The sequence below is a fragment of the Ornithorhynchus anatinus genome, chromosome 4 (assembly GCF_004115215.2).
Source record: "Ornithorhynchus anatinus isolate Pmale09 chromosome 4, mOrnAna1.pri.v4, whole genome shotgun sequence".
NCBI lineage: Eukaryota > Metazoa > Chordata > Mammalia > Monotremata > Ornithorhynchidae > Ornithorhynchus > Ornithorhynchus anatinus.
Genome location: NC_041731.1, coordinates 17,857,161 through 17,881,877, shown reverse-complemented (window position 1 = coordinate 17,881,877; position 24,717 = coordinate 17,857,161). Strand labels below are relative to the sequence as shown.

The following is a 24,717-nucleotide window of genomic DNA, read 5'->3' as shown; positions in this document are numbered from 1 at the left end:
GTTTTAGCTGGAACCAGCACAACCTCTGGGCTGGGATCAGCTCAGAGGCTGTAGAGCTTGAAAAGAAAGAGTCTCTGAAGGCTTGTCAACCGATTTGTTGAGAATTTTCCAAGCTACCTGCAAATATCATTGCTTTCCCTGTCCCAGAAGCTCTTACGGGAGAGCTCCACGTTGCTTGTCACAGTGAAATTTTGGCTTCCTTGCGTGTATCTTTTCTGGGGCTTTCACAGTGTGACCAAGGTACTGTGCTATTCGAATCTAGGGAAATGAGTCAATGTTTCCAGATTTCAAGGATTAAGCACTCACTTCTTTTTCTGGTGAAAGGTAGACCCGCTTTACACCAAGCTACATATTATGAAAAGGTAAGAGAGTGAAACTGTCATCGGCAACCGTTCAAATACCGCATAAGAACACTGAGTGCAATCCAAGATATGGCAAACTCCTGACTCACTGAATATTCAATTATTTAAATGTCGCCATGCGGCCAAGGTGGTAGCTGACAGAAGTTTATGATGAGTTTATAGAGAGCAACCGGGAAAACCAGATGACTTTTAGGTCACTACGATATGTCCTTTCTGGAACAAATCGAGTACTTTGGAAAATGTCCCTCTGAATTTCTGTGAGAGAAAATCTATTAGAGATGGAACTTTAGGGCACCGATTGCCTTAAAACTGGAGCCGTGGTTAAAATCAGGGCTAGAGCCTGTGAGTTTTTGATGCTACCAACAATCACTTCCTCATTATTAATATTATTATGGTTAAGCACTTACTCTGTGTCAAGTACTATTCCAAGCAGTGAATCACTTCGAAAATCTATAAATTTGTTTTAAAAAAGGTTAAATTGGACTGTTTGCAAAGACACAGGGTAAATGCAGTCCAACTATGACCCCCTTGAGCATTCTACTTCCTAATACGCAAGGCAACTGCGGAAGAAGACGACTACCTAAAAGTTTAACTTTGAAAATGTTTAGATGTGGAAAACCTAGCCCTCCTTTCAGGATTTGCTTTTGGTACTGGCAGGGAAGAGGTTGGTTAGTCCCTATCCGGATAAATTTCAGTTCCTTTTTCTAAGCTCATTATGGGTAGGGCACACGTATGCCGATTCTGTCTTACTGTCCTCTCCCAGGCACTGAGCCGGGTGGTCTGCACCGAGTGAGCGCTAAATGAACACCATTGAATTGGTTGATTTTTCTCATTAAGGATTCAACAGGATACTTCAAAATGAAGGTAAAACATTTGGGGTTCACCTATTACATTTAAATAGAGTTTATTAAAAAAACAATTATATTAAATACAGACTAACAGAATATTCATAATATATTTTACAGAAAAAATAGCCATGTCTTTATTTTAGAAACACGTTTCTTTAAAAAGTTCTTTGAGATTATTTTATAAAACATTTTACCCGTGAAGATAAGTTTCCCATCAGACCTGTATAAAAAGAGCTTAAAATTTAAAATCATTTTCTTATACTTTAAAAAGTTTACAATCTATAAATTCTTTAAAATAAAAACACAGCATCTTCCGGGATCAAATTGGTCACAGGCCGTTCTTTGAAAAAAAAAAGTCAGTGGAGACTCCCTGAATCCTTTCTGAAGTGCCTTTTTTCTTTTTTTTTTTTCTCTCTGGGGATCGATAGTGCAGATTTACTTGGGAATTCAGAGCTCCCTCTAGGCTGGATAGAAAGCTGGAAATGTGTCGGGGACAGGGCGCAGCTGCAGTGTCCAAAGTCGGTCGACAAATCCCTCAAATCATCAGGAGGAGGCAGAACTCAAAACTCCAAATCCAGTGCAGTTCATGCCGCCTTCTCACCCCTGCCAAGGTCTCTCTCCGATGGGCCACCCTACCGCGCACAGATTCCGAAAGAGGCGGTATCCGCCTCTCATTTGCTCTCCAAATTATAGCAGTGGACGTCCCCTTTCCCCTTCCCTTCATAGCCAGGGAGAGGCTGTCCATATTTATCCACGCACCAACAGATTCCCCTCTTCCTGCCTTTGGATGGGCGGCACTGTGAAGAAAGCACAGAAAAGGCCGAAAGGAAGGTCATTTCCTCTTCGGTACGACAGAGTCACCCTTGGATTTTCTCGCTACCATTCCGCTCTTTTTGGCTCAGCCACTCTTGTCTCCCCCCTAAGCGCTCTGCCCCGAGGATTTTATCCTTACTGCACCAATTCCTGCATGATGGGGAGACGTGGGGATTGTCATCCTCAATGTTCGGATGAAGCAGTCGAGGCACAGTGAGACTTGCCCCCAGTCACACGGCAGGCCAGTGGCAGAGCCGGACCAGGTCCGTCGAGCTCTTCCCGGTCTCCCTCGCTGAGCTTCCCCAAGAGCCGGCAACCCGAATCATCAGCTGTGTGACCGAGGGTGAGTCGCTTCGCCTCTCTGTGCCTCGGTTACCTCACCAGTAAAACGGGAATGAAGACGGTGAGCCCCACGTGGGGCAACCTGATCACCTTGTATCCTCCCCCAGCGCTTAGAACAGACCTTGGCCCAGAGTAAATGCTTAACAAATACCACCTTAATTCTTTTTAGTACTAGTATCGGATTAAATTTTGGTAACAGATTATCATCAAATTATACCACTGTGATAGGAATGGACTGCATTCTGATTCTCAGAAAAAACAATAACGACAGTTTACGTCTATTGCTATGAGATCACTGAAAGCTCTTCTAGCACATCATAAAACTGCTCTTTGTCATTAAAACTCTGACCGCCTAATAAACTGCCTCTGCACTGTATATAAAAAATGACGAGCTAATACTATGCTCTAGGGAACAATGCTTTTATTTGGGTCAGGAAACATCTGACTTATTCAGGAAGAAATCTGAATGTTCTGGAGCCACGTTGTGGAGAGCACTGAAGTCATTATTCCCACCCGATCCTTTGCTTATGGAATTTCAGTTCTGTCGACAGTTCTTATCAGAAATACAATCCCCTGCAACAGGCTTATCACTTCAACAACTGCTAGGAACCTGACGATGTTTCTCTGCTCTGCTTTGCACTTTGCTATAAATAATGTGGCCAGCTCAATTATCCCCAACATACGTTATTCTGAAAGGAAATACCTGGCTCATGCTACTCACTCTTATAGCTACTCGGTCCTACGTTCTGAATGGATGCAGTATCTGAGCTATTTTCAAGACACAGTAGTCAAGAAAGAAGGAAAGAAGAGTGATTTCACGCTGAAAATGAATGCCTCATCTCCACCCCTCTAAGGTGGAAACTGGCATCAGTAGAATTATTTCCAAGTTGTCAGCTGCATTTTCCGTCTTATTTAACGTGGCAGAGCTCACCACTCCTTGAACTTGCTCGGCGCAACCTCAAACGCTATCCTAAGGGGAATCAGGTGGCTTGGGAGTCAGACGAGCTGGGTTCTAATCCTGACTCCACCACTTGCCTGCTGCGTAATCTTGGGTAAGTCGCTGAACTGCTCTGGGCCTCGATTTCTCCTTCGGTCAAATGGAAATGAAATACCTGTTCTCCCTCCCCTTTGCAGGACAGGGATTCTGTTCGACCTTTTATCCACTCCAGTGCTGGGTGGAGTAGATGGGACCGAGTAAGTGCTTAACAAATTCAGTGACGATGAGGATGGTGACTCATCCAACTACTGAGAATCCGCATCCGAGATGGTCATCTCCCGTTCTTCAGAGTGGAATAATTGGAAAAGGGATCTGTGCTGCATGGCTGGACATGCTCCTCTTTGAAAAGGTTTCATTTCTTCCCCCCTCAAACAACTCCCAAGTCCTCAGGCACCTGTCACGTGCCTGCCGAATTTCTGAACCTATTCAGGGAACGATCCATGGGTCTGGTCGGTCTCTGCTTCAAGGGCAGGATTTCCTCTGTATCTGTGCCTTAGCCAACCTTTCCCCATCCCAGGTTTGTGACTTGTTTTCCCCTAATTGTTCTACCACGTATTTCTTCTTACTGAATCAAGCCTGTTCTTGTACAACCACTTTCTCATTCAACGATTTGAGTATTCCCGGTTTGCAAACTCTTAGCGATCCCACTCAAGCTTTATAGCACTGCAAATCCAGTGTTCTTGAAACCGTTATCCAGTTTATTCAAGAAAAATGGACTACTACTAGTTTCCGGACTAATATCTGTGGGACATCTCTCCCTATTAACACCTGTCGGATTGAATCTAAGCCACGGAAGATCATCCTGAGGGTGCCGCCCTGGAAAGAGCGGTTCGGTCAAGAATCTACTTTCCTGTTTGTTGGAGAGGATGCCGCAGGAGACCAAAAATCGAAGCTGATTAAAGAAAACATGGATTACAGCTAATAACTGTCCCCTGTATCTGTGGTCTTTTATTCTCTGAGAGAAAGAATGACCTGTTCTACTCTGAAGCACCGTCTATAAGACGGACTTGCTCTTCCCCAGACCAGGCTGGGGACGTTCTGCACATTGATTCCTTTTTGTACTGTACGCTTCCAAGTGCCCAGTTCGGTGCTCTGCACGTGGTAAGCGATCAATAAGTAATAGCGATTGATGGATCTTCCCCGGGCCCACCGCTGTGCCTCTTAGTCCGTAACTATCTTTTTTTTTTTAATTTTATAAAAAAAAGAGTAAAACATTTTGCCTTTTCCGATCCTTCAGGACTTCTCTGGTCCTCCTCTGTGAGTTTTCAGAAAAGACACGGTCTGAGGCTCTGCGACGACATCCCCTGATTCTTTCAGGACTGTAGAATGCAGATCGTCGGGTCCTGGTGCTTCAGATGCAGTCTTTAGAACATTTCAGTGCCCTTTATCTGTTCCTTTTTTAGCCTACTCTGATTTCCTATTTGCCAGCCAGAGTGGAACCTGCCCAGGCTACTGTCGGATTTTTTTCTCTTTTTGGAAAAGGTAGAAATGAAACAGCAGCATATTGAAAGCCAGTGTGCCGTTCTGCCCACTTGGAGCATCAACGTTCTCGATGTGGAAATCCATCGGCAACTTGCCTTTAAAGCAGGCATCCTGTGTAGAAGAGAGGTGCTGAACCCCTACAAATCGACTACTGAAGGGAAAGGACACTTGACGGATCTGTGAAGACGATGACGGGCTTCTTTTGGCAACTGACACGTGGCTCTATGAGCAACCCCGCTCAAACTCGATGCCAATTCACCATCCGCCGGAGCCGTCGGGTAGCCATTTTAACTCAACTCGATACTGGCCTCGGTCTACCTAGCTCAGAACGATACTATGGAAGAACTATTGAGCCTATTGCTTCGGGGAAAGGAGAAATCTGATTTGAAAGGAGCACATCAAGGGCAGTTATATGGCTTTCTCAAATTCCTTACCGTAACACGACCTAGCCCAGATCTTCTAGGAACTCTCTCGTCGCTATTTACAATTCAAAGCATTGATCTATTACAGTCATATGGTGACTGCAACATTTAGCTCTGGGGGGGTATTACAGGAAAGAACTGCTTTTTTTAAACCGAAGGACACTGGTATCTAGGACTCTGGCCAATCTGGGTAGGATGAGGTATGGAGTTTCTCAAACTAATCAGTTGTCATGAACGACAGCAAATAAAAACACCAGCCAAATCGACCCCTGCTAGTTCGGCACCAAGGCGCTGACTACTAAAACTGGCCTCGGAGTAGGGCTAGATGAACCCTGAGACTTCGGTGGAGACTCAGAGCCAGAACCGCATCCCGGCTGACCTCAGGGTGGATTCTGTCACCCGGCTAAGCTAGAAATAAGACTCGGCGAGCAAAGAGAGCAAGTTTCTTTTAGCATTAACCAAAGTGCGCGAGGAGGACGACTCACTTGCTTCTTCTTATAGAATCCCTTCTTATCACAGTTTGGAATGTGAACACCCAGTGGACTCAAGACGTTCAGAAACTTTAGGTGGTTTAACGTGTCCTCCATTTCTCTCCGGCAAGGACCCTGTAGATAGATGGGCAACAAGAGAAAAGAATGAAATGCGCTTTTCTTAAATCCCCTCGTCAGAGACCCTCTGACCCCAAGAACACAAGACCCCGAAGCTATGACGAAGCATGGAAATTCAGGATAGATGTTCTTTACCAGGCGGGAGTCATAAATATCGTAGATGACCTTGAGTGTGAGAGGGTAATTTGTGGGTCTGTCAATGGTCACAGTGGCTTTGAGACTGTAAACCACTCTCCGGGCAAAAACTCTTCCTTTACATAATAGGGGGAAGCTCTCTTAATATTTTTAAATGCCTTTTCAGAACATTTTAAGGTGTTTTCATTCCTACAGTGTATGAATAGTCCCAGTACTATTGAGTACCCACTAGTGTTTTGCATTTGGGAAAGTACAACGGAAGCATGAGGACCACGTTCTAAGTGGGGAGAAAGGATGTAAGAACACTAGAGGATAATGAAAACGATAGTATCATAAGAAATCATAGAGACACCCAAATGTCTAGTGTTTGGTATGGTGTTCTGCATACAGTAAGCGCTCAGTAAATATCATTGCTCCATTGAACTATTTTTGGCAGCTATCTTGGGGCACAGGGGTAAAGGGGGAAGGTTCATTGCAGGAGGTGGGATTTTAGGGCAGCTTTGAAAATGGGCAGGGGACGGAGGCAAGCCAATGGAGAGGTCGCAAGAATTTCTGATGAATACATCTTTAGATACCCTTTATTTACCTCCTCTCGGTTTGGAAGCGGATTCATTTTGGGAATTTTCTTCTAAGGTTCACGTTAAGTGGCTCAGAATAAACCAACAAATTACAAACCTCCAAGATGGAGTTCTGTAGACTTCTAGAGTTTTTCTTAATAAGATCAGGCTACTAAATAGCTTTTCAACTAACTCAGCGTGAAATTCATTTTAGGATTGTTTGCAAAAAGGTATGTCCTGGGAGCCAATCTTCCTTAATTTATGGACTTCTAAAAGCCTTGCTGACATGAAGAGAGAGTGATGATCTCTCCTGACCTGGAATCCTCTCTAGCTTTGAACTTGGCCGCCCTCCTAACTGGCTCATATGTCTTGTCTAAAGGATTCATGTGGGGATTGATACGTGTGTACGTAGTCTCCCTATTACGGGAACTTGACATAATTTATGTACACTCCCTCCCAAACACCCCCCCCAGCCCCAGATTCATACTTTAACTACAAGATTCCTCTAATAAATGAGGATTGCTATTACATTTGGAACAAAACGTATCTAAGATTCCCAACAGACCTGAATAGCCCGGCCCCAGGAAGTTCATATCTAGATTCTGCCCTTCTTTAAGTACAAAGAGATTTCCTTCCGGGCAGCCACTCTAATAATAATAACAATGATGTTGGTATTTGTTAAGCGCTTACTATGTGTAGAGCACTGTTCTAAGCACTGGGGTAGATACAGGGTAATCAGGTTAACCCAGGTGAGGCTCACAGTTAATCCCCATTTGACAGATGAGGTAACTGAGGCACAGAGAAGTTAAGTGACTTGCCCACAGTCACATAGCTGACAAGTGGTAGAGCTGGGATTTGATCCCATGACCTCTGACTCCCAAGCCCGGGCTCTTTCCACTGAGCCATGCTGCTTCTCCAGTGTATCACTGAGCATCACCAGCTCCAGAAACACATTTCTGTGGATAAAAATGTCATCTCTCTGGGCAGGTTTCTATTTACCTTATTCTCTTTAGCCTAATATATAGATTTCTACATATATATGTAGAAATCATATATGCTAATGGGGCTTTCCCTACCTAGGAATTAGGGTGTAATATATTACTCCTCACCTCTTTCATCATAGCAATTCAAAATACCTTTAAATATATGTATATATATATATATATATGCTGTATAGCTACTTACATATTCAGTTTCCTGCTTGGATTCAGAAGAGAAATTCTGTGTGTCTGTACTTTGTGAATCATATTCCACTTTATAGCGCTGCTGATCTTTGGCTTGGCCTTTTCTGATGATATCTATTTTGGTGTGATGCGGGTGAGGCTTGGAGTCCAGAACCCTGGGAGCATTGGGTATGGCCTGTGTCTCTAGGCTACTGGTGTTCCGGTCTTCTTCTGAATCACTGGAATTGCCTAAAATTAGGAAGACACAAATAATGAGGATATCTTAAAATACAGGATTTGGCTTTAAAAGAGTACTTTTTCTACCTCAGAGTCAGGACTTTTTGAATTTGTTTATGACTACTTTCTCAAAGCTTACACACTTTGCGAAACCACCTCCTCACAGTTAGCACCAGCTCCCCTTCCCAGTGTCAGTTCTAGAGGGAGGACTTTGAAAAACTGGCTCTCATATCGGAAACTCATTCTTCACTGCCCATCAGGAGAAAATAAGAACCCCTCTAAAGCTGGTACCACTAGAAGTCTCTCCATACTGGCTATTTAAGTTTCTTTTAATTCCAAGTCAGGTCTCACCAGAAGAGGGCAGATCCGCATCACGGATCGAGCGGATTTAGAACCTGGCCCCGTGTCAGATATCTGTTAGCAACACTCTTCATGCAACCTGTCTAAAAATTCAAGTAATTTGTCACACGGATTTCATGATCAATTATTACAAACTGAATTTCTGTGATTCCACACATTTATTTACACACACACACACACACACACATACACACAAAACTACAATTGGAGAAGCAGACTGGCTCAGTGGAAAGAGCCTGGGCTTGGGAGATGGAGGTCATGGGTTCGAATCCCAGCTCTGCCACTTGTCAGCTGGGTGATCGTGGGCAAGTCACTTAACTTCTCTGGGCCTCAGTTACCTCATCTGGAAAATGGGGATTAAGATTGTGAGCCTCAAGTGGGACAACCTGATTACCCTGTATCTACCCCAGTGCTTAGAACAGTGTTCTGCACATGGTAAGCACTTAACAAATACCAACATTATTATTACAGTTTTGACAGGCAAGTCCCCGAATAGAAGGTTCTCTTCCCGCATTTGTACTTTGAAATATATGGAACTAATAGTGGAATTATGAAGAGAGAGGGCATTGCTTTCTACCCTACCCTGATTTCAACAGGGTAAATTTAAACAGGATTTCCTTTGGGCTAAATTTAAAGGCATTTTGAGTTGCTACTTTGAAAGAGGTGAGGAGCAATACATTACACCTGAATTCCTAGGTAGGGAAAACCTCATTAGCACATACGATTTCTACAGCATGGGGATGGCGTTGTAGCAAAATTCTGTATTAAGGGAGAGTCGAATTACAATACTCACCCTCTGGGCCAATTCCACCCAGCCCTGAACTGTGTTCTCACAGACATGCTCATATTCTATTGAAAAGATGCGTTCTCACAGGACTGAGTGTGCCTAAATACATTTTATGCCCCCACATACATTTTGATTAATTTTCCAGGACCCATCCAGTTCAGCTGACATATTTACTGTTAGACGTTTTGAAGCCGCTAAGTGAAAGATTGGGGAATTGAAGTGAACAGAGCTACCCAGATAAACTAGGCAAAAAAACCCCAAAACCTTTGCATAAAACAGTGGGTTGTATCTGGGAATTGAATTATCATTACTATTATAACTATCACATATCAAGTGCTTACTGTACCCGAAGGCCTAGCTGAGTACCTGGTTAACCACAAGTTAATCAATTAAGCAATCACTTTGACTGTCCTCTACATCTTTATTAATGGTGATAAAAATCAGCGGGAGGCTTTAGGCCGGATTCTTTCCAGTTCCAGACGCAGCAGATTAGGGGAAGGCAGCACTTTCCAAGCAGCGGAAACGTGGTGTCTCAGGAAGGCTTTACAACCAAACGTAGGTTCCACGAGACTCTTTAAAGGTTTATACGGATCCAGCCACCATCGGGTCAAATAAGAAAAGGGCCAAGCCACCTGTGGCTACTGAGAGAGCCCAGCTCTCTTGGCCAGCTTCCATTCCCCAAAGGAACTGGCAGAAAACCCAGAGATCAATCCTGAAAAGACCTGGGATGGAGACTACGGTACAAAGCCCAGGGAAATGCTTCACCAAACGTTCCCTTCAGCTTTTGATTCTCTCTGGCTCAAGTCCCTGGCTCATCCAGGTGTTGTGTCCATATCGTTGCTCCGACCCTTCTCCTTCCTTATCTTATCCCTCCCAACCGGGACTTTTAAAGATAATGCCCTAAAGGGTCCCTCCAAGGGGCAAATCAAATGCATCAGAGCAAGTGGAGAGTCTACTGTCAGTTGACTGATTGGTTATCTGGGATTTCGGCACATGTATCAGACACTTCCGACCAATTTAGTGCCATGAAGCAGCAGGGAATTTGAGGAGAGGGGGACTAGCAGGGAGGAACCAGCGGTTGGCACAAGCTTGGAAAGCTAGGGGGAGGTTTATTCATCAGCCCTCTTGCCTCTTTCCCTCGAAGTCTCTCGGGCTGGTTTTCTCTGACCACCTCTTCCATTCCCGTCAAGTTTCTTTTTATGAGCCTCCCGTGGGACAACCTGATGACCCTGTATCTACCCCAGCAATTAGAACAGTGCTCTGCAAAGAGTAAGTGCTTAACACAAACCAACATTATTAGTATTATTACTTTGATGAGGGCCTTGAATTAGGGTCTGAATCAACCACCCCACTTTTGCGTATTCCAAGCATCTTTCTCCATACCCGGCTAATCCATATGCCTCGATTCTTTACCTCCCTCTGCAAACTTGAGGGTTTTGAGTGGCCTGTTAACGGACTTTAGTGGCCTATCACTGAACCTGTCTGCTTAAATGATTTTTTCAAAGTTGCCACGTCACAGCTTATTCTATTTTTACATCAAACAGGAGTTACTCTGCCTGTGACCCTATGACACTAAGGCAGGCCTCTTCGAGTTCCAAATATTTAATAGCCACAAAGTGGCCCGCAACAAAGTTCCGGCTGTTCCACGCATCAGTGTAGCCCACTGAAGCCACACACCAACAAAAAAGTTGCATTTTCTTCTGGGTCCCTGGCATAACCTCCGGAGCCCAGGTGCCCCGTAGATCCCTAGAGCTAGTGGGACGGGGCAACCCACTTTGCACATCTAAGCAGCAAGTGCCATTTTCCCCAGGTTGGAGGTATTCTCATTTGGAGCTGCCTGCTGCTTCTCACATCACCGGGTCAATCCACCTCATCCCCAAATCCTAAAAGAACTTTACACTAACGGTGGGGTTTTTAAAGACCGTCACTCTCTAGCGCCCAACAGGCACCCCAGCAAGAGCTTTTCTTGGCAGAACCACGGCCGGCTAGCAGCGAAAAACACGAGAATAGAAAAGGAAATGGTAAAACTCTGTCGAGAGCCAAAGGAACTCCGCAGCGCTCCTGAGCACGCTCTTGACAGAGATGCTCTAGGCTCGACTGTGGGCCGGGATCCTGCCAGGTGCATTTTTCAAAAAGATGTCTGCCTCGGTTACCTCTATTGCCCTCCCCCCGTAACTTAGGGCAGTACGTGGTTCGCAGCAGGCGCTCAATGAATATTAACAACTGATGGTTTTCTCCTGGACCTTATTTGAACCTAATCCTTCTTTCTCTTGAACACTGCTGAATGGGAAGGCTAACGGAACTTCAGCCAACTTTCCTGCCATGCCCTCCCCACCCAGGAAAAAGAACTCTTCCTAGAAAACTACGAAGGCACCCTGGGATGAAAGAAAAAAAGACTTTAGTGGCCATTATGGGTTTTGGAAGGGGATGGTGGGAGTAGATCACACTCCGCTGCTCTGCAGGGAGATCCTAGCCCATTCCCACGGGAATGGATTGAGCAGGGAAGCCAGAAGGTCATGGGTTCTAATCCCGGCTCCTCCCCCTGTCTGCTGTGTGACCTCGAGCGGGTCCTTTGACTTCTCTGGGCCTCAGCGCCTCCCATTGTTGCGCCGGGATCGTCTCTAGCTGTTTCCAAACTGTCCATTCCAAGCGGTTAGTACAGTGCTCTGCACACAGAAAACTCCCAATAAATACGATTGAATGAATGAATCTGGAAAACGGAGGTTGAGACTGCGAGCCCCACGTGGGACAACCCGATGACCTGGTTATCTTCCCCTGCGCTTAGGACAGTGCTCGGCACCTAGTCAGCGCTGAGCAAATACCATCGTTCAAAGCGGTTCTTAGGACAGTGCTCGGCACGTAGTAAGCGCTTAAGGAATACCGTAAGGAATACGTTCCTTTGGCACGTAGGAAGGGCTGAACTCATACCATCATTCAAACCAGCGATTAGGACAGCGCTCTGCACGTAGTAAGCGCTGAACAAACACCACAGCGCTTAGGACAGTGCTCGTCACGTAGTAAGCCCTGAAGAAAGACCACTGCGCTTAGGACAGTGCTTGGCATGTAGCAGCGCTGAAGAAAGGCCCCAGCGCTTAGGACAGTGCTCGGCACTTAGTAAGCGCTGAGCAAATACCATAACGCTCAGGACGGCGCTCGGCCCGTAGGCAGTTCTTAACAAGCACCACAGCGCTTAGGACAGCGCTCGGCCGGTAGTCAGCACTTAACAAGCACCACAGCGCTTAGGACAGCGCTCGGCCCGTAGTCAGCACCGAAGAAAGACCCCAGCGTTTAGGACAGGGCTTGGCATGTAGTCAGCGCTTAAAACCACAGTGCTTAGGAGAGTGCTCGGTCCGTAGTCAGTGCCGAAGAAAGACCCCAGCGCTTAGGACAGTGCTCGGCACATAGTAGGCGCTTAACAAACACCACAGTGCTTAGGAGAGTGCTCGGCCCGTAGTCAGCGCTGAACAAATACCATAACGTTCAGGAGAGCGCTTGGCCGGACCTCAGCGTTGAGGACAGTGCTCGGCACATAGTCATCGCTGAGCAAACCCCACAGCGTTCAGGACAGCGATCGGCCGGACCCCAGCTCTCAGGACAGTTTCTCAGCACATAGTCAGCGCTGAGCAAACCCCATGGCGCTGAGGACAGCTCTCGGCACATAGTAGGTGCTGATGAACAGACCCCAGGGCTGAGGACAGTGCTCAGCACATAGTCAGCGCTGAGTAAACACCATAGCGTTCAGGGCAGCGGTCGGCCAGATCCCAGCGCTGAGGACAGCGCTCTGCACATAGCGCTGAGCAAACACCATAGCGCTGGGGACAGCGGTCAGCCGGACCCCAGCGGTGAGGACAGTGTTTGGCACAGAGTCAGCGCTGAGCAAAGACCATAGCGCTGAGGACAGCGCTCTGCCCGTAGTCATTTCATTCATTCACTCAATAGTATTTATTGAGCGCTTACGATGTGCAGAGCACTGTACTAAGCGCTTGGAATGGCCAATTCGGCAACAGATAGAGACAATCCCTGTCCATTGACGGGCTTGCAGTCTCAGCGCTGAAGAAAGACCCCAGCGCTCAAGACAGCGCTCGGCACATAGCGCTGAAGAAAGACCCCAGCGCTCAGGACAGTGCACGGCCCGTAGTAGTGCTGAAGAAGGGCCCCCAGCGTTGAGGACAGTGCTCGGCACACAGTCAGCGCTGAGCAGACCCCATAGCGCTGAGGACAGCGATCGGCCGGGCCCCAGCGCTGAGGAAAGTGCTCAGCACATAGTCAGCACTGAGCAAACCCCATAGCGCTGAGGACAGCGCTCAGCCCGTTGTCAGCGCCGAGCCAACCCCATAACGCTCAGGACAGCGATCGGCCGGGCCCCAGCGCTGAGGACAGTGCTCGGCACATAGCAAGAGCTGAGCAAACCCCATAACGCTGGGAAGAGCAGTCGGCCGGACCCCAGCGCTGAGGACAGCGCTCAGTACATAGTCGGTGCTGAGCAAACCCCAAAGCGCTGAGGACAGCGCTCTGCAAGTAGTCAGCTCCGTGCCAACCCCATAGCGCTCAGGCCATTGCTCAGCACCTAGTAAGAGCTGAGCAAACACCATAAGGCTGGGGACAGCGCTCGGCCGGGCCCCAGCGCTGAGGACAGTGCTCAGCACATAGTCGGCGCTGAGCAAACCCCATAGCGCTGAGGACAGCGCTCGGCACATAGTGCTGAAGAAAGATCCCAGCGCTGAGGACAGTGCTCGGCACATAGTAAGAGCTGAGCCAACCCCATAGCGCTGAGGACAGCGCTCTGCAAGTAGTCAGCTCCGAGCCAACCCCATAGCGCTGAGGACAGCGCTCCGCAAGTAGTCAATGCTGAGCCAACCCCATAGCGCTGAGGACAGCGCTCTGCAAGTAGTCAGCTCCGAGCCAACCCCATAGCGCTGAGGACAGCGCTCTGCTAGTAGTCAGCTCCGAGCCAACCCCATAGCGCTGAGGACAGCGCTCCGCAAGTAGTCAATGCTGAGCCAACCCCATAGCGCTGAGGACAGCGCTCTGCAAGTAGTCAGCTCCGAGCCAACCCCATAGCGCTGAGGACAGCGCTCCGCAAGTAGTCAGCTCCGAGCCAACCCCATAGCGCTGAGGACAGCGCTCCGCAAGTAGTCAGCTCCGAGCCAACCCCATAGCGTTCAGGACAGCGCTCGGCCGGACCCCAGCGCTCAGCACAGAGTCAGCGCCGCCCCCCTCCTCCCCCCCCCCCCCCCGCGGTGGCCCCCGCTTACCCGGCGCGGGCGGCCCCTGCTGCAGGAGGGCGCGCAGCTTGGCGGGGGAGGGTGCGGAGGCGTTGGTGCAGAGGCCGCGGCCGTCGAGCAGCGCCTGCAGCGGGCGGGGCTCCCCGGGCCGGGGCTGGCAGGCCAGGCCGGCCCCGCAGCGCTCGCTGTACACCCCGCAGGACCGGCCCTCCCGCAGGGCGCAGGTCAGGCAGCAGCCGCAGCCGGGCTCCCGCACGCGTTCGGCGCAGTCGGCCAACGGCGGTTTGCAGAGCGCCAGCGCCCGGGCGTCGCAGGGCTCGCAGCGCACCACCGGGCCCGCCGCCGCCGCCCGGCTCAGCAGCGTTAAGGCGAGCGCCGGCCACAACGCGAGGAGGCCCGGCGCCATGGCAACCGGCCGGGGACCGCTCCCTCCTACCACGGCCGCCCGCTCTCCCGCCCCATCGCCCGCGGGCGGCGGGGACCCCGGGGGCTCGGCTCCACCGGGACCCACCGAGAAGAGAAAAGAAAAAGAGAGAGAGGAGCCTCCCCGCAAAAATAGCCAAGGCTCCGATCCCCTCGGCCCCCACCGCTGGCCTCCCGTCTGGTCCGGCGCTCGCCCGCCGTCCCGGCTTATATAGGGATCCGGGACCGGGCCACGCCCCGGCCCATGAATAATGAACCGCCCTGACGTTGCTCCGAAGGGGAGTGACTAAGAAACCCAGGTTCGGGGGTGGATGAGCGCTGTAGAGAGAGGCGTTGCGGAGCCCTCGTCCTCGCCCCCGCGGGGAGATGCACGGGGTCTCTCTTGGGGGCGGCCTCTTGTCGTCCCCTCGCTTTGTCTCCCAACGGCGTGGCCCGCTTCTCTTGCGGCCCCTCCCCTCTTGGGCTCGGCGGGATGGAGGGGAACCGCTCTCGTCGCCTCGGACTTCTCTCCCCACTCCCGCCTGTCGTCCTTCGGAAAAAAAAAAAAAGCCCAGGCGACCTGGTGGGAGACCGGTGCCGTTTGAAAATGCACAGACACACACACACGCGCGCTCGCTCGCGGGTCGGGCTTAGAAGAGTTCCACTGGGAAGAATGCTCGGCTCACATGACTCGCAACTCCTGTGCAAAAAAAAAGCCCCACTCCTTCTCCCTCTTCCTTTCCCTCTCCCCTTTCCTCTCTCTCTCTCCTTTCCTCTCCTTTTCCCTCTCCCTTTTGCCTTTCCCTCCCCCTCTCTTTCCCCTTACTCCTCTCTCTTTCTCCCTTCCCCACTCCCTCTCCCTCTCCACTTTCCTCTCCCTTTCCCTCTCTTCCCCCTTACTCCTCTCTCTTTCTCCCTTCCCCACGCCTTCTCCCTCTCCCTCTCCACTTTCCTCTCCCTTTCCCTCTCTTCCCCCTTACTCCTCTCTCTTTCTCTCTTCCCCACTCCTTCTCCCTCTCCCTTTCCCTCTCCACTTTCTTCTCCCTTTCGGTCTCTTTCCCGTACTCCTCTCTCTTTCTTCCTTTCCAACTCCTCCCTCCCTTTCCCTCTCCACTTTCCTCTCCTTTTCCCTCTCCCCCTTCCTCTCCCTCTTCCTCTCTTTCCCCTTACTCCTCTCTCTTTATCCCTTTCCCACTCCTTCTCCCTCTCTCTTTCCCTCTCACCTTTCCTCTCCCTCTGCCTCTTTCCCCTTACTCCTCTCTCTTTCTCCTTTCCCCACTCCTTCTCTCTCTTCCTTTCCCTCTCCACTTTACTCTCCCTTTCCCTCTCTTTCCTCTTACTCCTCTCTTTCTCCCTTCCCCACTCCTACTCCTTCTCTCTTTCCCTCTCCCCTTTCCTCTCCCTTTTCCTCTCCCTCTCTTTCCCCTCACTCCTCTTTCTCCCTTCCCCACTCCTTTTCCCTCTCCCTTCACGTCTTCTTCCCCTCTCCCTCTCCCTCTCTCTTTCCCCTTACTCCTCTCTCCTTCTCCCTTCCTCTCCCCTACTCCCTTTCCCCCTTTCCTGTAGCCCCCAAACTTGGCATGCTGGATGTAACTGAAGCTTTTAGGGTTTCTCCCAGACTTTTTTTTATGGGGGGGAGGGGATGGGGGGTGGTGCTCTGGGCTCGAAACACCATTCCCTTCATTAAAACTTCAGGATCGTATCAACAGCAACTTCCCTGGGGAGACCCGGAACCCACAGTTGGGAGTTTTTTCAAACCCACACTTTGTTCCCATCCAAATCTAGCATGGACCACCTCACCCACGCGTGCAAGAAGAAAGGGAAAATTTACACTTGAAGGGTCGATGTTTTCCTTTGTACTGTTACTGGAACGCAGATGAAGACTGTCTTTTGAGGGGGCTATACAGAGCAGAGCACTGAGGGTAGTGCACTTAATAAATAATGATTAATACTCCGTGACACAGACACGTACAGAGGTCATTTCAATACGAGACTCTGGCCTTTGACGCTTGAGAGCGTTGAGTTCTCCTCTTTGGGAATCATAACCGTCTTCCCAGACTCCTCATTTCCACATCCTCACCTCCAAACGGACATTTGTCAGCAAGGAAAGTTAAGGAAAGCACTTACACGAAGCACCATGAGGTTCAGCGACAGCCAGTGATTCTTTTGGGTAGGCCCAGCTCGGAGCTAATTGCTGATTTCGCCCAAGTGGCTTTGGAAAGAACCCCAAACCCAGGAAAGCGATATCTCCCATGGTGCGCCTTTCGTCGTTGAACGGCCCTCGCATTGGATTGTGGTTTCCAGCTTCGAAAACGCCACCTTGCTGCTTACGGGGGAGCAGCTCACTTGGAATAACTCGACAGGTGCCCCTGCTGTAATTCCGGCCTGGGTTTGATGCGAAATTTAAGAAATATATGATTTATTTTTTAAAAAATGTGTCTCCTTCCTCCTTGGTGGATTCCCAGCTCCTTTGTCTTCCTCTCCACTTCCACATGAGGCCAGCAGAGGGCGCTGGTTGCCCAGGATTGATATAAGCCTCGATGGCTTTGGAAGGGCCCATTGGCAAAGAATTTATTGATGGGATGCGCTAAACCCAGTGACTTTCTTCGAGGACAATCACGGGCAAACTTTCTTCCGCTTCCCTAAGATCTCCTGAAGGTCGCCTAGGTCAGTTGTCAATTTGAGAGAGGATTCATAGAGCCTTTGGGCCCCGAAAGAAGCATCCATGCTCACAACGGGGTGGAAGGGCTCATTGACAAAGAATGTATCGATCGAATGCATTAAACCCAGTGACTTTCTTGGAGGATAATCACGGGCAAACTTTCTTCTGCTTCCCTAAGATCTCCAGAAGGTCGCCTAGGTCAGTTGTCAATTTGAGAGGGGATTCATAGAGCCTTTGGTCCTGCAAGGAGCATCCATGCTCACGACGGAGTGGAAGGGCTCATTGGCAAAGAATTTATCGATCGGATGCGTTAAACCCAGTGACTTTCTTGGAGGGCAATCACGGGCAAACTTTCTTCTGCTTCCCTAAGATCTCCTGAAGGTCGCCTAGGTCAGTTGTCAACTTGAGAGAGGATTCATAGAGCCTTTGGTTCCCGAAAGGAGCATCCATGGGATAGGGTGGAAGGGCCCATTGACAAAGAATTTAATGATTGGATGTGCTAAACCCAGTGACTTTCTCAGGGGACAATCACGGGCAAACTTTCTTCTGCTTCCCTAAGATCTCCTGAAGGTCACCTAGGTATTCATAGAGCCTTTGGTCCCGTAAGGAGCATCCATGCTCCCGACAGGGTGGAAGGGCAGATTAAACATCTCTCTAGGGGTGGGGAAAAGCAAAATGACCCACCCCTTTAAAAGAGGAAGCCAAAATGTAAACGCCACCCTCACCGGCAAAGGGCCAGGGTAAGGACGCAAACAGCCATTGGCCCCCAGTTCGGAAAACAATCATTTTTCCATTTGCTCCCCGTCCGGAATACTGAGATAGTAACTGACACCCCCAGAGTGTTAGAGTGACTTCAATTGCAGTGAATCTGAAGTGGACTCTTCACCAGGGAGTAAATCTTGTAATAGAATTGAATATTGTAACTGTAGTGTTGACTCTCGTGAACCTCTAGACTGTAGACTCCTAGAGGGCGTCATGTTTCCTGACTCCAGTGTATTGTACTCTCCCAAATGCTTAGTACAGTGCTCTGTGCAGAGAGCGCACTCAGGAAACACCATTGATTGACTGATCGGGGCAGACTCTCCTCTGATTTACATGTATGTACTTGTGTTTGTGTGTGTGTATGTGTGTGGGTGAGGGGGGCATGTATATATGTGTATATTGCTCTGTGTATTGTGTCAGGGTTTTTTTCCACTGTTAAATATTGGGAAATAGTTGCCTTTTACCAAAGGAACAGTATTTTAAATAGAAAAATTTGAATTTCTCTTTCAGTAGATCTTTAGATAACCATAGAGAACTCGAAATTTGAAACACGAGAATGCCTTCATGAAATAATATTAATAATAATCATGTTGGTATTTGTTTAAGCGCTTACTACGTGCCAAGCACTGTCCTAAGCGCTGGGGTAGACCCAAGGTAATCAGGGTGTCCCACGTAGGGCTCACAGTCTTCATCCCCATTTTACAGATGAGAGAACTGAGGCACAGAGAAGTGAAGTGACTTCCCCAAGGTCACACAGCTGACAAGTGGTGGAGCCGGGATTAGAACACACGACCTCTGACTCCCAAGGCCGAGCTCTTTCAACTAAGCCACGCTGCTTTGCAATCAGGACTGAGGTTCCAACAATAATAAGTACTGGGGAATTCGTTAGGTGCTCCCTATGTGCCGGGTGCTGTAGTAGTTACGAGATCATCAGATTAGACACGGTTCTGATCCCAGGTGGGGCTCCAAGCCCTAAATCCCCATTTAACAGATGTGGAATCCAGACAGGATCATAGCAGTCAAGCGACAGAGCTGGGATTAGAACCTAGGCCCCGCAATTGTCCGGGCTCACGCTCTTTCCACCAGGTCATGCTGCTTTTCTAGCCTATCTCCAACAAAACTTAAATTCAGGACGCCGGATTCCTGCCCGTAGACTAACGAGACACCTTCTACTTTGCATTTGATTTTTCCAGGGAAATGTCTTCTGATTGTGATGCAAATCTTTTCGAGTTCTTGGCTGGGCAGGATGTGAGAGCTCACCTCCACCGGGATGCCTTCCCAGACTGAGCCCTCCCTTTCCCTCTGCCCCTCCTCCCCTCTCCATTTCCCCCACCCCCGGCTCTATCCCCTTCCCCTCCCCTCAACACTTGTGTATATTTGTATATATTATTTATTACTCTATTCATTTTATTAATGTTATATATCTACGATTACATTCTGTTGATGGTATTGACGCCTGACTTCTTGTCTTGTTTTGTTGTCTGTCTCCCCCTTTTAGACCATGAGCCTGTTGTTGTGCAGGGATCATCTCTATCTGTTGCGGAATTGTACATTCCGAGTGCTTAGAACAGTGCTCCGCATGCAGCGAGTGCTCGATGAATACTACTGAATGGACAAACGAACGAAAGTGGTTCTAAAAGATGTGTTTAGGGTTGGAATCTGAAGAAGGTAAGATCCACTGCTAAGAAACACTTTCATTCACGAGAGCCTCCTCCATCCCTCGGTGCCCTGTGGCGGCTTCTCTCTTCTCCAAATATCCCGCCTTGTGTTTGGGGGTGTGGAAAGACACGCATGGAATAGTCTTTTTAGAAAACGGATCTGGACGGCAGAGTGAGGTATGGACTGGAGAGGGGAAGTGCTGGAGACAGGAAGACCGAGGAAGAAGCTAACTGAATGATCTCACTGGTAAATGGGTGAGGGCTTAGACCAGAGGAGCAGCGTGGCCTGGTGGATTCCGCAGTAGTCACCAACTAATCAGTTCTTTTGGGATCAGGATCACGGTCTGAGTAGGAGGGAGAATGGGCATTAAGTCCCGATTTTACGGACGAGGAGCCCGAGGCACTGACAAGTTGCCTAAAATCGCACTGCGGTCCAGTGGCGGAGCCGGAATCGGCACCAAGGTCCTCTGACGGCCCGAGCACGGGCTTGTGGCTCTTTCCACCAGGTCACACATGAAGATAAAAAGGCAGGGGAAGGTCCAGGAAATATCTGGGGCAGGAAAAACAGTCAGGATTTAGGACAGACTGAATTGGTGAGTTGAAAGGCGGTGAGGAGTTCAGGACGAGATCCAGCTTTCAGTCTCCCCGGGGCAGGGTGCCTGGGGCAGTTAGGGTCTGTCGACTGTGATGGAATATTTTAGGTGGCAGGCTGGTTTGGGGAGGGAGGATGAGGAGGAAGACGAGGCGTTCGGATTTGAATATATTGAGTTTGAGATGTCACCAGGAAGGCCGAGTGACGAGGTTCCAGTTCAGAGGTACCAGAAGAAGGGTAAGATTGCAGAGGAGGTGAGAGGTCGGCAAGATCGAGTCAGGATTTATTGCCCCAGGACTGTTTCTTCTGTCGGTAGAGAGGCACGGCTTTCCTGGCCTGACTCTTCCACTGTTTCATCAGAGAGTTCTTCCTTAATAATGTTGGTATTTGTTAAGCGCTTACTATGTGCAGAGCACTGTTCTAAGCGCTGGGGTAGACACAGGGAAATCAGGTTGTCCCACGTGGGGCTCACAGTCTTAATCCCCATTTTACAGATGAGGTAACTGAGGCACGGAGAAGTTAAGTGACTTGCCCACAGTCACACAGCTGACAAGTGGCAGAGCCGGGATTCAAACCCATGACCTCTGACTCCAAAGCCCGTGCTCTTTCCACTGAGCCACGCTGCCTCGTCACAATCACTCCGACTGTAAGTGAGGCCCATTTTCTCTTGTTCCTTCCCCTAAGAACAGGGAAAACAATTGATCATCTCCGTCTCCACAGAAACCTTCCATATAGTTGCAGACAGTCAATAAGTCACCACTCTGCTTTCTCTTACACCGGCTGAACAACTAAAATTTCCTTACCACTTCCTCATAGGCCATGACCAACGATCTGGGTGTGCTAGTAATGCACTCTTAAATACCCAAGAAGAGAAAGTTCTGTAACTCCACTTTGCCCTCCAATTATGGGTCTTTTACATAGCACAAACATTCCACAAGTGTTCCTGTTTGCCAAGTGGCACTCGAGGGCTTCTCTGTGGGCAGATTCTGTGGCTGAAGCAGGTAGGTGATATAACGAAGCAGCTTTAGAGGCATGAGCTGCTTCCCTGGAGGCCGCCAGCGGCTTCGCTCTTTCTCAGAGCGAGGAGGGAGCTGCTCGGAGCCCGGTTTGACCTAGACGAGTCCCCATGGGCCGGGTCTACTGGGATTGGCCCATTTGCCCCTTGACACCCTCCCCTTAGGATGCTGAAGGAGCAGCGTGGCCGAGTGGGAAGGGCAAGGTGGACGAGTTGCTCGACTTCGTGCCTCAGCGAACCTCATATGTCAAAGGGGGCTTAAGACTGTGAGCCCCACGTGGGACAACCTGATTGCCCCGTGTTCACCCCGGTGCTCAGGACAGCACGTGGCACAGAGAAAGCGCTCGACAAATCCCGTGGGGGGTATTCTTATTATTAATAAAGAAAATCACATCGTGATTGCCTCCATCAAGGGGCCCTTTGGTCACCACCCAACCGGCCAGCGCATCAGCTGTCGGTGGTGCTGTGAAGACCCAGGTGAATTTCATGGGATCATTCCAGTCCCCTTCCCCCCGCCACTTGCCCTACTACCCATTCAGTTCCTTCCCAGAAAACAGGTCTATTTTCATCTTCTGGCAAAAATAGCAGCTGCTCTGCTTCCTCTCGTGACCTCACTCCCGGCGAGAGGAGAACTTCCAGTCCCTCAATGGGCTCCTGGTCGCTATCGAGAGGCCAGAGCAGCTGTCCTTGAGATGGCCCCGGCAAAAAAATCCTTTGGCACAACTTTTAAGAGACGCGAACAAGCGCGCGCATACGCCCTAGGGGAGACGATACACCATTCGACCGTTGGTCTGAACCTTCCCCAGACCATCGCCCATACAGAAGCACATTCTTATAAGTTAGGAATTATCTAGGTTGAAGAGCTAAATTTACGCAGACAATGAACACCGTTTACATAATAGTCATAAGTAGCCTTTTCCACCCTATATTATCAGGTTTGTCTTTCATATCTGACTAAGACTCTATTGCCCGTCCTGCCGTCGACCCCTGGCCCGTGTCCTACGTCTAACCTGGAGTGCCCTCCCTTCTCACATCTGCCAAACTAGCTCTCTTCCCCTCTTCAGAGTGTCTCTATCTGTTGCCGACTTGTTCATCCCAAGCGCTTAGTACAGTGCTCTGCACATAGTAAGCGCTCAATAAATACTATTGAATGAATGAATGAATTCAGAGAGAGCTCACCTCCTCCAGGAGGCCTATCTAGACTGAGCTCCCTTTTCTTCTGTTCCTCCTCCCCTCCCCATCGCCCCAACTCCCTCCCTCTGCTCTACCCCCTTCCCCTCCCCGCATCACTTATGTAGATTTGTATGTATTCATTATTTTATTAGCGATGTGTATATATCTAGCATTCTATTCATCTATCTTGATGGTATCGATGCCCGCCTACTCGGTTTGTTTTGTTGTCTGTCTCCCCCTTCTAGATTGGGAGCCCATTGTTGGGTAGGGATTGTCTCTATCCGTTGCCAAATCGTACTTTTCAAGCGCTTAGTACGATGGTCTGCACACAGTAAGTGCTCAATAAATACGACTGAATTTATTTTATCTTACTGACCAAAGTAGATATTCCCCTCTTGACTGTAAGCTCGTTGTGGGCAGGGAATGTCACTGATTATTGTTGCATTGAACTTTCCCAAGCGCTTAGTACAGTGATCTGCACAGGAGCACTCAATAAATACGAATAAGTGAATGAATAGTCCCTCCTCTTTTTAAGGAGGAACTTTGCTTTTACGTTACGCAGTTACGTAAGCGGTTTCTTTTCGGCCCTTCCGCTTTTTGGTTGGTCAAAATGACCGTGCTTAAGTGAAAAGATGGGGTAAGAATATGCCACTCCAATTCCTGAATAGCTGCAAGTTGATGAAATAATAATGCGATCAGATTGTAGCATCTACAGCCGTTGCTAGGAAAAACAACACACCTTTCGTCCTTAAAATAGGACATCTGAAATGATCGATAGATGCCCCCCAGACTCTCTCTGCCACCTGTCTGCTGTGTGACCTCGGGCAGGTCACTCAGCTTCTCTGGGCCTCTGTTACCACATCGAGAAATGGGGATTAAGACTGTGAGGTCTACATGGGGCATGGACCGTGTCCAACCTGCTCAGCTTGTATCTGAAGCAGCGTGGCTCAGTGGAAAGAGGCCGGGCTCGGGAGTTAGAGACCATGGGTTTGAATCCCGGCTCTGCCACCTGTCAGCTGTGTGACTGTGGGCAAGTCACTTAACTTCTCTGTGCCTCAGTTACCTCATCTGTAAAATGGGGATTACGACTGTGAGCCTCGCATGGGACAACCTGATTACTCTGTGTCTACCCCAGCTCTTAGAACAGTGCTCTGCACATAGTAAGCGCTTAACAAATACCAACATTATTATTATTATTATTATTACCTAGGGACTTAGTACAGTGCCTAGCACATAGTAAGCGATTAGCAAATACCCTAAGAAATGGGTTTTCTCTTATATTTTAACTCCATCTTTTTGCATCTCATGTAAAAATGTACCCACCAAGTACTTTTTTGACTTCTGAATTTTCTTGTTAGACGGCTTGATGGATTGTCCATTTAAGAAAAAGTAATCGTTGGAAAACAAAGGCCAGTTAATGCTGATGGTATTTATTAAACACTTATAATAACGATATTTGTTAAGCGCTTACTATATGCCAAGCACTCTTCTAAGTGCTGGGCTGGATTCAAGGTAATGGGGTTGTCCCACGTGGGGCTCGCAGTCTTCATCTCCATTTTCCAGATGAGGGAACTGAGGCCCAGAGAAGTGAAGTGACTTGCCCCAAAGTCACACAGCTGACAGGTGGCGGAGCGGGGAATCAAACCCACGACTTCTGACTCCCAAGCCCAGGCTCTTTCCGCTAAGCCGATATGCCAAGGCCTGGGTTAGATGAAAAGGAAATCAGCTTGGACACCGACCCTCATGGGGCTTATGGTCTCAGGACATGGCGGAACAGTTATTTTACCTTCATTCTCTTGAAACATGAGGAACCGGAGGCTGGGGCAGTTATGGAATTTGTGTGAGGTCACAAGGCAGGGCTGTGGCCGAGCTGGAACAAGATCCCGGGTGTTCTGACTCCAAATCCTGTGCTCTTTCCACTAGGCCCTCCTGCCTACCAGTAGCTAAATGTGGCCATTAAATCTGTCGGCGTCACGTGGATTTGGGAAAAGGGTCTGACCAAAAGAGGAGCCTAATCAATCTGGAGGAACGGGATATTGACTGAGTTTCCTCTTCTCCGAGCCATGGCCAGAAAAGGAGGATCACACGAAGATTTCGCCGTCAAAGAAATGCAAA

The 24,717-nt window shown here is 49.0% G+C and overlaps 1 protein-coding gene across 1 annotated transcript; it reads right to left on the bottom strand.

The window, feature by feature from the left end:
- Positions 1-1,241: 1,241 nt before the first annotated feature.
- On the bottom strand, positions 1,242-14,940 carry IGFBP3 (insulin like growth factor binding protein 3). Its single transcript, XM_029063162.2, has 4 exons — positions 14,369-14,940; positions 7,752-7,978; positions 5,752-5,871; positions 1,242-2,007 (listed from the first exon to the last, which is right to left on the bottom strand). Exons 1-4 carry the CDS (start codon positions 14,742-14,744, stop codon positions 1,882-1,884), a joined length of 849 nt encoding a protein of 282 aa, XP_028918995.1. The 5' UTR covers positions 14,745-14,940; the 3' UTR covers positions 1,242-1,881.
- Between the last annotated feature and the right edge of the window lie 9,777 nt (positions 14,941-24,717).

What these genes read in the sequence shown, in the direction of transcription:
- IGFBP3 (XM_029063162.2), bottom strand. Translation starts at nt 14,744, where the DNA reads ATGGCGCCGGGCCTCCTCGCGTTGTGGCCGGCGCTCGCCTTAACGCTG. An exon ending in GCAGGGGCCGCCCGCGCCGG is followed by an intron (nt 7,979 to 14,368) that starts GTAAGCGGGGGC and finishes TCCTAATTTTAG; the next exon opens with GCAATTCCAGTGATTCAGAA. An exon ending in GATTCTATAAGAAGAAGCAA is followed by an intron (nt 2,008 to 5,751) that starts GTGAGTCGTCCT and finishes CTTTCTTCACAG; the next exon opens with TGCCGCCCATCCAAAGGCAG.